This window comes from Uranotaenia lowii, chromosome 1, assembly GCF_029784155.1.
Source record: "Uranotaenia lowii strain MFRU-FL chromosome 1, ASM2978415v1, whole genome shotgun sequence".
In the NCBI taxonomy this organism is placed as follows: Eukaryota; Metazoa; Arthropoda; class Insecta; order Diptera; family Culicidae; genus Uranotaenia; species Uranotaenia lowii.
The window spans coordinates 84,345,052-84,356,210 of record NC_073691.1 but is presented as its reverse complement, the minus strand read 5'-3'; the positions used below and the strand labels follow the sequence as shown (position 1 = coordinate 84,356,210).

The window sequence follows — 11,159 nt, the reverse complement described above, 5'->3', positions numbered from 1 at the left end:
AAAGTCACCCAATTTTGGCTTTGCATTGCTGTATCTCGGTTACCAATGGAGCGATTCTCTAAATTCAAATTTTAGTTTTTTTTCGTTAACTTTATTATAATTTTCGTAGAACATAGTTGGTTCCTCAAAAATCTCAGTTGTTCAGTATATGGTAATGAAACTCACATCTTTTTTGTAATTTTTCAAACTCCCCCTCGTGTCGGTGGGTTTACGCGATTTTGTTAGCGTGATTTCTCTAAAATTTGAACTCAAATTGGTCACTTTTTATATACGTAGAGATTCATTAAAATCTCCTCTTTCGATTGACATACATTTTGTGTGGTGTTTTGAAAATTTATAGCAACGTTTTTCGAATTTACTGAAATCTGCCAGATTTCAACCAGTTTGGTCCACGTTTTCAACAGGTTGGTGTACAAATCTCGCACCCCTCACGTAGCTGCGGGAGAAACAAATCCTGTAGCTCTTTTTTTGTCGCTCACCAAATCTACCACCCAACCCAGCAGCAGTAGGAACTGCCGTCTCGCCGCGTGGTTTGTTGATTGATTGTGCTGATGCTGATGCCTCTTTGCGTAGTAAATGTTCTGATTTTAAAATAGAGAAAGATTATTTTTCCAAATTGAAATAAGCTTCTTGAATCTTATTAGATATTTTATCATTAGAATTCTTCAGTGATACATTTGTTTTGAATGTTATCATGATTCTTTTCTTTTATTTCAAGCAGTGTCTACTGCAGGAGACAAAAAATCTATGACTCAAGTAACAAATATTCTGAAATTTTAATCAGAAACTTTAATTAGAAATCGGAATTTGAATCGGAATCTGAAATTAGAATCTGAAATTTGAATTTGAATCTGAATCTGAAATCGAAATCTGAATCTGAAATCTGAATCTGAAATCTGAAATCTGAATCTGAGATCTGAATCTGAATCTGAAATCTGAATCTGATATCGGATCTTGAAATTTAAATCTGATATCTGAATCTGAAATCTGAAATCTGCAATCTGAAATCTGTAATCTGAATCTGAAATCATGGACGTGAACTTTAGAAATGTTGCCCATCCATTAAAATATTAAATCAAAAAAGATTCAAGCAATTCCTACAACAATAAAGCACTCATTTCGTTATCAGCATCAGCACAATCAAACAACAAACCACGCGGCGAGACGACAGTTCCTCCTGCTGCTTGGTTGGGTGGTAGATTTGGTGAGCGACAAAAAGAGAGCTAAAGGATTTGTTTCTCCCGCTGCTACGTGAGGGGTGCGAGGTTTGTACACCAACCTGCTGAAAATGTGGGCCAAACTGGTTGAAATCTGACAGCTTCCAGTAAATTCGAAAAACGTTGCTACAAATTTTCAAAACACCACACAAAAAGTATGTCAATCGAAAGAGGAGATTCTAATGAATCTCTAGGTATATAAAAAGTGACCAATTTGAGTTCAAATTTTAGAGAAATCACGCTAACAAAATCCGGTAAACCCACCGACATGAGGGGGAGTATGAAAAATGACAAAAAAGATGTGATTTTCATTACAATATACTGAACATTTGAGATTTTTGAGGAACCAACTATGATCTACAAAAGAATAATAAAGTTAACGAAAAAAAACTAAAATTTGAATTCAGAGAATCGCTCCATTGGTAAGCGAGATACAGCAATGCAAAGCCAAAATTGGGTGACTTTTTTGAAGTGAGAATTTTTTCTACCGGAAGTTCCGGGATAGCGGCCAAAACTTCCTTTGGACCACCAAAAATTTATACATCCATGGATAGATTTATTCTTGACAATTCCAAATATTATAAAATCAGCGCAATATTTGGAACCTGTCTCAAGTTATAGGCATTCTAAAAGAGCTCTTTTTCGGGACTTTTTTCATTCGGAATCAGCTACTGGTGATTTCGTAGAATATTTCATCTTTATTTTTCAATATTGAGAAACTAGAATAAATTATCTATACAATGAATTAAAATTCATCGAAATCGGTCAATATTTGCGGCCAGGAGAACGTACGTAAACTGCAGGTCAAATTTATCAAAAATAGATTTGTACGGAAATTTTGCGAACGGCTTTGGAAGGTTAAAAAAAATTTGCTCGGTTGACGAAAAATTATAATTTTTGAGAACCGAAAAAAAAGACTTTTAAATCGATTCACCAACAAAAAAGTGTTGAACTTGCACTAGAATTCATTTAAAATGAATTTTTGAACGTGAACTTGGTAGTTATGGATGAAAAAAAAACAGCATTAAGTGGAGTACCTTGTGCTATAGCTTGACACCTTTCAACGTTAACAGCTTTTGAATGAAAAGCCTAAAAATAGTTTTCAAAATCGATTTCCACAATGGGTTTTCCATTGGAACTCTTTAAACCCAAATTTTTGTCGCTGAAGAATTCATAAATTTAAGTGTTATGATCACAAGCAACTTTTGTTCTACGCAAAACTCTATCGTTGAGGTGAAAAATTCAAAATTATTTTCAAAACTTGCACAGGCACAGAGGCTGAAGAACTTAATTTTCAGTACTTTTACGGTAGTGGTTCTAACACACTTACACTTCTTCTACTCTTTCCTAAATTTTGAATTACATCAAGACTGACCCATTGCTATATTTCTAAATGATTATTGTTAAAATTGTTTCACAAATAACTGAGATATTTCAAATTAAACAAAAAGTGAAAATCGTACATAATTGTCGATTTATTTTCGTTATTCCAAACCCTATTTTAGACGAAGTTAATCTATTTCATTGGTCTACCTAACGTAGGATAATTTCAAAGAGTCAATTCAAAATAGCTGTATAACTCTTAGACATAACTGATAATTTTTTTAGAATCGTAAAACACATGGACCATAAATTTTTGAGGCTACCAAAATGATTTTTTTTTTATATAGTTCAACATCCAGTTTTCTCAAGATATAAAGCTTCTCTTAACTGTAACTTTTGACAACTTTTTGTCAAACGGTTTCCATTAGTACGGATCATTAGAATAGCATGTTCTGAAACATGCTGCGCGCAAAGTAAGTTCAAAGAATGATCGACTTTGGTTTTATGTCGATTTCGAGAGTTGAGAACCATTACAAAGAACATGCATCTGTTCTGTAAGTAGGACCTCACAATTTACTAGGTCATACAGGACTTTATTCCTAAAACACTAAAATCTTAAGCATTTTTAGTTAAATCCCAGTCTCCCTGAGGATGGTGCCAATTAACAAAAAATCTCTGATCAGTCATTTATAACAAAAACAATGAACTACCATCATTTGTTTGACCGCTTTCGAGAATTTTCACCAGATACTCGTTCTACAAGGACAACAGCTGATCTTCAGTAAAGTCGTCAACGTTCCAAATTATCTTATCTACTTTGTGCAAATGTCATCAAATTCTCCTAGAAAAATCTAGATTCTATCCAACAAAAAAGCTAGAATTTTAACAACAACAGCATCGGAAGAAGCAGCTGAACGCAAAAAAAAACAAAGTTGCTCGCATTTATAGACATATCAGATCGTTCCCTCGCCCAGAGTCATCTGAAACGAACAACAACTGCAGCATCAACCGGCTTCTATCAGCGCTGTGACGACCATGATCGAGAAATGTCAAGCCGCATCAATTCGTGACATTGGCGTTTGATGCCGCCAAAGTGTGCCTCAACACATAGTATAGGATTTTTTTTGACAATGATTTTTCTTCTTTCGGTGGTCAATGTTAATTCAACAAACTAAGCAATTTCAAAAGAAATTCGTAAATTCCAATAAATGCCTTTTGTGAATCTCGTGACCTAATCGATTGTCGCTCTGCTCCAACCACAAAACCCCAAACTTTGGCAACCATTCGGAGGCAAACGAGTCCAGATCGTATAGTCTTATGATGTAACGACGAATGTAAAAATGTTCGACTTTGTCGAGCAGCCGCTTCATCTATTTGCCATAAATCATAATTAGGCATTTATCCTTCTCTTATCTCATCTTCTTCGATGGGTCCTCACACTAGGTACAGATAAGTAGGTTCGACGGCCAAAAAAACCGCCGACCTTTTGATAGTCAAACAGAAGCCACTTGGTTCGATTATTGGTCTGCTTGCAGATTGTAAACACTAATTAGCTAAGACGGTTGTCAAGATACTCATGAAGACATGTTTATTTACACATCATTGACAACGCACAAAGCATCAGATAGCTTAAACCTTGCATAATTTAGAGAGAAAGAAAAAAAAACGCCAAAAATTCATACCGGATGTCTAAGAAAATCGTCGAAAATTAATGGCTTCCATTTTGCTCGACACGGCACATGATAGGCACATCAATCAGTCGTGTTTTGTTTTGTCTTCCCCGCTGGTCGATTATGTCCTTGATCACTTTCCTCCGGTAGGCCATCCAATTTCGATCGTCCAAAAACTGCTGAAATAAGCTTTCCCTGCTGGGAATGGCCAAGTCCAGATACATCTTGATTCTCTGCCACACGTTTCCGGTATTTTGATGCTTCATGAAGAGCCAATATCGTGGGATCAGCATACACTGCACATGGTTCCGGGCCACGATCGAACGATCTTCCATTCGTTCACCCAAACCAAACACCGACCCACAGCTGTAGCTTCCGACATCTATGAAGTGATGCTCCAAGGTTTCCTCCGGCAGTGAAGTCTGAAAAGAATAATCGTAAATTAAACTTAAAACATTTTAATTACGATGAATTCCCCCAAAACCTTCAAAACGGCCAACCTCTCCGGATTATCCTCAAACAGGTCCGATCTGTTGGCCGCATCCTCGTAGGAATTTCCGCGGCTTCTAATGCTCAGCAGGGTGGCTCGGATGTTGGCCGGTAGAACCGACTCCAGGACGTCCGAGTCCTTCCGTTTGCTCAGCCGTTCGGCGATGGCCACCTGCTTGCTTCCGGATTCGGGCGAAAGCAACCGGTAGCATTCGCGCTTGCCCCGCATTTTCTTCATCGTCTTCAGGCATTGCAGTATCAAACATTGGCCGCTCAGCACGAAAAAGGCGTACTCCATGGAACCTCCGCTTTCCGATACGGCGATCTGCTGCTGCGGTTCGTACCGGAGCACTCGGGCCAGAATGCAGCATTCACGGATCTACGGTTGAAGAATGTGATTAACGCATGTTGCAGTGCTTTTAAAAAGTTATTCAAACACGTTGTTACAACCTAAGATTATCTAAAAAAATGCATGTAGCCAGCGGCTTCGACATAGTGGTTAGAGTTCAAGTCATCTACGCCAAAGTTCATGAGATCGAATCCCGGTCATGGCATACATAGTACACTTTCTATGGTCTGGTGGTTTTAGAATTTGTGAGATGCTAGTCATCATTACTTCGAAAGATGTGCGCTTAGAAAGAGACAAACCAGCCCAAGGCTGAAAGTCTCTATAATAAGAAAAAAAAATGCAAAGTAAAACATTTGAAAAATGAAAAACCCTAAATTATAAGATAAACAATTTCTATGGAAAATAACAAAATAACTTTTTTTTTCTCACATCAAAGTCCTTGATTAGTTGTAGTTAAAAAGATGTAAAAACTGGAATTTTTGAGCACGGGTCCTAAAGAGGCTTGTTGAGTTGGATAATTACTTTAAGTGTTGATTTTTTTGCAAATTCAAAAATATCTCTTGAAAATCCATTAATTAACTTGACAGAAGCGCATTTTAAAAAAGAATCGCATAATTTCAATCATGCCAATGCACAGTGGTCCAGGACGGAACTTTATTGCGACAAAATTAATTACGAAGATGGTGTCATTACGAGGATGTAGTCAATCGCTCAATTAAGCATAGCAATGAAATCAGCCGATAACAAAACGAATAAAATATGACGTTTGTACGAGAAATTTGGATGTTCTCATTCACAGGGTCTTCAAAGATGTGCGAAATTGTACAGAAAATTAACAAACTTTAAAATTTGTTTTTCGTTAGTTTAAAAAATAACCTCTCTTCTATAATTTCACAATCGAATATTTGATATTTGAACTAAATATTCTCATCATAAAATATTTTTTTAGTTTGCACAAATTCGAGATATGACAGTTTAAAAAATACAAACTTTTACTAAAAAAAAGATCCCTTATAACTAATGAAACGCCTCCAGATACAAGTTTGCGCTTTGCGAAAAAATATGTGTATATTTTTATTTCATACGAATGCCTAGAAAACATTTTTATTGTTCGAGTTGATTCACAAAAAATAGAGCCAGAATACTGTTTTCTTTGACACACCCCAACATTTCAATATTTAAAAAAAATCATAACTCGCTTACGAAACGTCATATGTATGTAGTGTATTCGGTAAAATTGCCTCAAAAACTTTTGGCTACAACTTTGTAGAAGACAGTTTGGCTCTATCTGTTCACTGAAAAAAGTTTTTATGTGTAAATCATGCAAAAATGGCACACCCTAATATTTGATTTAAGATTATCAAAGCACATGGTTTGATGAGCATTTTGGCGGAAGACACCATTTGTCTATGTCTTATAGTATCTTCGTAGTTAATTTTGTCACGATAAAGTTCCGTCCTGGACCACTGCACTATGGGGCAGTTCCATACAATAAGGCGGCAAAAAGTATGATTAGGTATTTTGGACTATTTTGTAATTTTTGAAAATTTTGTGTGAAAATTACAATTTGAACTAATTTAAAATAAATTCACACAAAAAAAATTTGGTCAAAATTTGGTCAATATCAACTTGACGTACTTCTTTCAATTTAGAATTTAAAAAACCTGAACACCCCTCATTTTGAAGGTGTGTGTGTGTGTGTGTAGAATGTTGCTCCTATTTTGATTTTGGAATTCACTCTTCAGTTGTCAAAATGCCGTCCAAGGAAAAAAAGCAGCGTATCAAAATTTTGCTCGCGCATCGCGAAAATCCGCACGCAACTAGCACGCAAAGCTGTTAAAATCGCTAAAAGTTGCCAAATCAACCGTTACAAATGTAATTAAAGTGTTCGGGGAACGTTTTTCGACAGCCAGGAAGTCTGGATCGGGTGGAAATCAAAAACCGGAAGCCGCTGAGACGACAAAGAGAGTTGCCGGTAGTTTCAAGCGAAACCCTAACCTCTCTCTTCGAGATGCCGCAAATAAGCTGGGTGTATCGTCTACAACCGTGCATCGAGCCAAAAAACGAGCGGGAATATCGACTTACAAGAAGGTAGTGACTGCAAATCGCGATGATAAACAAAATACGACGGCCAAAGCGCGATCCCGGAGGCTGTACACGACGATGCTGACGAAGTTTGACTGCGTGGTAATGGACGACGAAACCTACGTCAAAGCCGACTACAAGCAGCTTCCGGAACAGGAGTTTTGTACGGCAAAAGGAAGGGGGAAAGTAGCAGATATTTTTAAGCACATGAAACTGTCAAAGTTTGCGAAGAAATATCTGGTACCTGTGGCTTGAAAAGCAGCTTCCGGGACTGCCAACCAAGAAATTTACGTGAAAGACTGTTTGAATTAACGTTTGCTGCCTTTCCTGAAGAAACACGGTTGTTCCGTACTATTTTGGCCGGATTTGGCATCTTGCCTTTACGGTTAAAAGGCCATGGAGTGGTATGCCGCCAACAACGTGCAGGTGATTCCCAAGGACAAGAACCCTCCCAACACGCCAGAGCTCCGCCCAATTGAGAAATACTGGGCTATTGTCAAGTGGAACCTAAAGAAGATCAAAAAAACTGCTAAGCACGAGCAGCAGTTCAAGGCAAACTGGCTTTCTGCGGCGAAGAAGGTGGACAAGGTGGCTGTACAAAATCTGATGGCAGGGGTTAAGCGTAAGGCCCGGCAATTCGGATTTGGAAAAGCGGAAGCCTAACTGAATATTTTTCCTGAATATTATACTAATTAAACTTTAAAAACAAATTTAATTTGATTTTTTAAATAAACGATTTCACCGATTTACACGCGTTTTCCCTTGACCAAATTTTGACCGTATCACCCTTTATAAACAACTTTTATAACAGGATGCTTGGTGTTATTTTTGACCCTACTTTTTGTTTCTTTTGAAAACCGGGTTTTTAACTAATTGATCATTAAATGATAAATATCATCAAGACATTTCATGAAATCCAAGAGAAAAGTGTGTGAAATGATTGATGAATCATGAGAAACATTTTTTTTTGAGAAACCAACATCAACTTTGTTGAATTTATACTTAATTTATTAATGGGTAAAAATTACCTATTTGCATGATATTTTCGCCTTTATTTGACTATAACTCAAAAAACGGTGATTTAAGGTGCCTGGAATCTCTTTCATTGCATTTTTGGACTTTTAACTAGATCTCGGTATAGAAAAAAGTATGGGAAAATGTGGGATTTTTTTGGCAAGGCTTTAAAGCTTTTGACTTTTGAAAAAAATAATTATTTACTCATTTTTATTATAGATCAATTTAGTATGTAAAAATTTTGAATGGTTCAAATGATAGCTTTTAATATAAGCTTTCATATGGTGTACTTGAAATTTAAGAAAAAAATGTTTTCCATGAAAAAAATATATCTGATTTAAATTTTTTTCTTAATAATATGAATTTTTCAATTTTTCTGTCTGTGGTGCGTTCAGTATTCACACGGAAAATAATAAAAAGGTAAAATTTACCGAGATAGCCTGGGTGAACGCTCGTGAAAGCCAAAAAGGTAACTTCTACCTCTTCGAGGTGAAACTCACCTCACAGCGCGGTAAAATTAACCTGAATCGAGGTTGGAAAAAAGGTACAATTCACCGAGTAAAAAGGTGAAGAAGGTAAATCTTACCAAGAAAGGTAAATCTTACCTCGTAGCGAGGTAAAGTTCACCTGAATTGAGCTGAATAAAAAAGTAATTCACCTAGAAAAAAAGGTAAAACCAAATAAGGTAAAACTTACCTCGTAGCGGGGTGAAGTTGATCTGGATTGAGCTAAACAAAACGGTACAATTCATCTCGAAAAAATAACTATTTGCCAAACACGTTTATTGAGGTTAAGCTGTTTTGTCGTTTAGGAACAAGTTTTGCTTTGTGCCTAATATGTGAAAATCGGAATAGAATGGTAAGTGTTTTCTTAGATATCATTTAGTTTTGCTGGTTTTCGTCATAATACATTGCTTTTGTTTCAGATCGGCCCATAGAGCTTTGAGGTGTATTCCACGTCATCCTACATCCGGAAAAGCCGAACCTGACCGGATTTGTCGAACGGAGGAGATCTTGAATGTACGCAACGCAGGAGGATTCAGCGGCCATGGCGGCTCAGAAGAACGCGAAGCCGAATTACCAGTCCCTTTTTATCTCCAATAAATATCATTTTTTTAGGAGTGGATACACTCGGCACAGAAAACTTTATGAGTAAAAGGCCTGAAATATACGTTTATATTACTAAAAAAAAAAAAAAAAAAAATATCATTTTTGAAAGAATTTTATATTTTTTGAATTCTTATTGAAGAAACCATTGCAATCAAACCAACCAGCATTTATCTTTTAAATCGGTAAATGGGAAAACGGTATTATTTACAATTTTTCAAGGTGAATGTGAAAAGGGTAACATTTACCTTTTTGCTAGGTGAATGACGAAAAGGTAAAATTTACCTCGTAAGAGGGGTGGAAAAAATTCACCTCGCAAAAAGGTAAATTTTACCTTTTTTTTATTTTCCGTGCAAGATAATGAGTTGACACACTGGGAATATCTTAGTCAAATATTAAGTTATTAACTAGTATAAATAAAAAAGCGATCTGATAAAGTTCCGTTTTTGACTTTTTGTCGCCTCAAACCCCATAGTGCAGTGTCCTGCAAATAACTGATCAAGTACACCCAAAATAATCCGCACGTCGTGGCTACGTGAAAAACTACACAATGTTTATCCAAATGATTTTCACGTAGCTTGTACGAGTAAACCATGTGAACGCACCCCAATAAGAATTCACACGCTATGAACTTCAGCTACAACTTACGTGAATTTTAAGTATGTTCGACACGGTGCAATAATGAAAAAGGCATGAAATAATTTTGGTTTCGAAATTAAATTTGGGCCAATATTTAGGTTGGTTTTTCTTTTTTGTAATAAATAACAATAAAACTAAATTGAATTAAATTTATTTTTAAAATTATTTAACGCAACACACAACAATTATCACTCATCACTATCACAATTATTATGAAATTTATGGCCTTCATTTATTTAAGTTTTGTTTCCAGTTTAGATCACAGTTGACTTGCCTGAAAAATATTGAACTGAAATACCGGGTCTACCGAATATGGTATCCTTCTCGATGTGCCGGAGCTTCTCAATCTGAAGAACCACCTTACGGCTGAGGCAGAATTTATTCTACCATTAAGAGATACTTTGTGCGCCAGATATCACGTCCTCGGTTCCAAATATCCGGAAATTCACGAGATTACCAAAAACAAACACAAAACGTTCAACACAGTAGAGCTGCTGACTGATGACAGTTCTATTCTTATAAGATTTTAATAACACACTCTCGAGAAAAAGTACTGCTAGCCATCCACTTAGACTTTACGTGAAATTCATGAGTCAGTTATGTGGAAGTAAAGTCGTTACTACCAGGGCTTCCGTTATGCAGTGTGTTTACTACAAGCACATGTAGAATCGATATTATGCAGCAAAATCTTACTTTACGTGAAAAATCCCGTATAAATAATTTGTTTATTATTTTGGGTGTAGGTCGTGGGCTTATTTTTGCTAGGAAAAAAACTAGTTTATATAAAAAACCTCTTTTCGATATTGTGTTTTCAGTGTTTAAAAGTTGACTTTTGAGATCTGAATGGCTTAATATTTATTTATGTAACAAGTTGCAAAAAGAAGATTTTTTCAGCATGAGTTGTAAATTTATCAAACGAGGCTTGCCCAGTTGGATTATTACGTCGAATGCTGAAAAAACGAATTTCGCAACGAGTTCAACATTTTTTGCAATTTCGAAAAAATTCTTGAAAGTAAACAAATTTTATCATTAAGAAGCGCAACTTAAAAATAAAATTGCATAAATGGACGACCATGTCTCAACAGTTCGAATTTCACTGTATAAAGGTTCCAAAAGGAATTGGTACCGAATTCTCTCGAATGCGAGCATGAAAGTTACGAAATGTTTCCTCAAATAGCATTTTCTGTGACATGTCAATTGTATCACTCAGTATAAAAGTTACAAGTAGGGCTTCAAATAGCCTTCTATGAACATGAAGTTACAAAAT

The 11,159-nt window shown here is 36.1% G+C and overlaps 1 protein-coding gene across 1 annotated transcript; it reads right to left on the bottom strand.

The window, feature by feature from the left end:
- Positions 1 to 4,144: 4,144 nt before the first annotated feature.
- On the bottom strand, positions 4,145 to 6,419 carry LOC129737574 (uncharacterized). Its single transcript, XM_055728733.1, has 3 exons — positions 6,387 to 6,419; positions 4,695 to 5,078; positions 4,145 to 4,632 (listed from the first exon to the last, which is right to left on the bottom strand). The coding sequence occupies exons 1-3, from the start codon at positions 6,417 to 6,419 to the stop codon at positions 4,249 to 4,251; spliced, it is 801 nt and encodes a 266-aa protein (XP_055584708.1). The 3' UTR covers positions 4,145 to 4,248.
- Positions 6,420 to 11,159: the final 4,740 nt, after the last annotated feature.

Excerpts from the sequence above, each read along its gene's own strand:
- LOC129737574 (XM_055728733.1), bottom strand. The coding sequence starts at position 6,419 with ATGTGCTTTGATAATCTTAAATCAAATATTAGG. Across the intron at positions 5,079-6,386 it reads ATCTTAAATCAAATATTAGG|ATCCGTGAATGCTGCATTCT; the intron begins GTGTGCCATTTT and ends CTTCAACCGTAG. Across the intron at positions 4,633-4,694 it reads AGAGGTTGGCCGTTTTGAAG|ACTTCACTGCCGGAGGAAAC; the intron begins GTTTTGGGGGAA and ends TATTCTTTTCAG.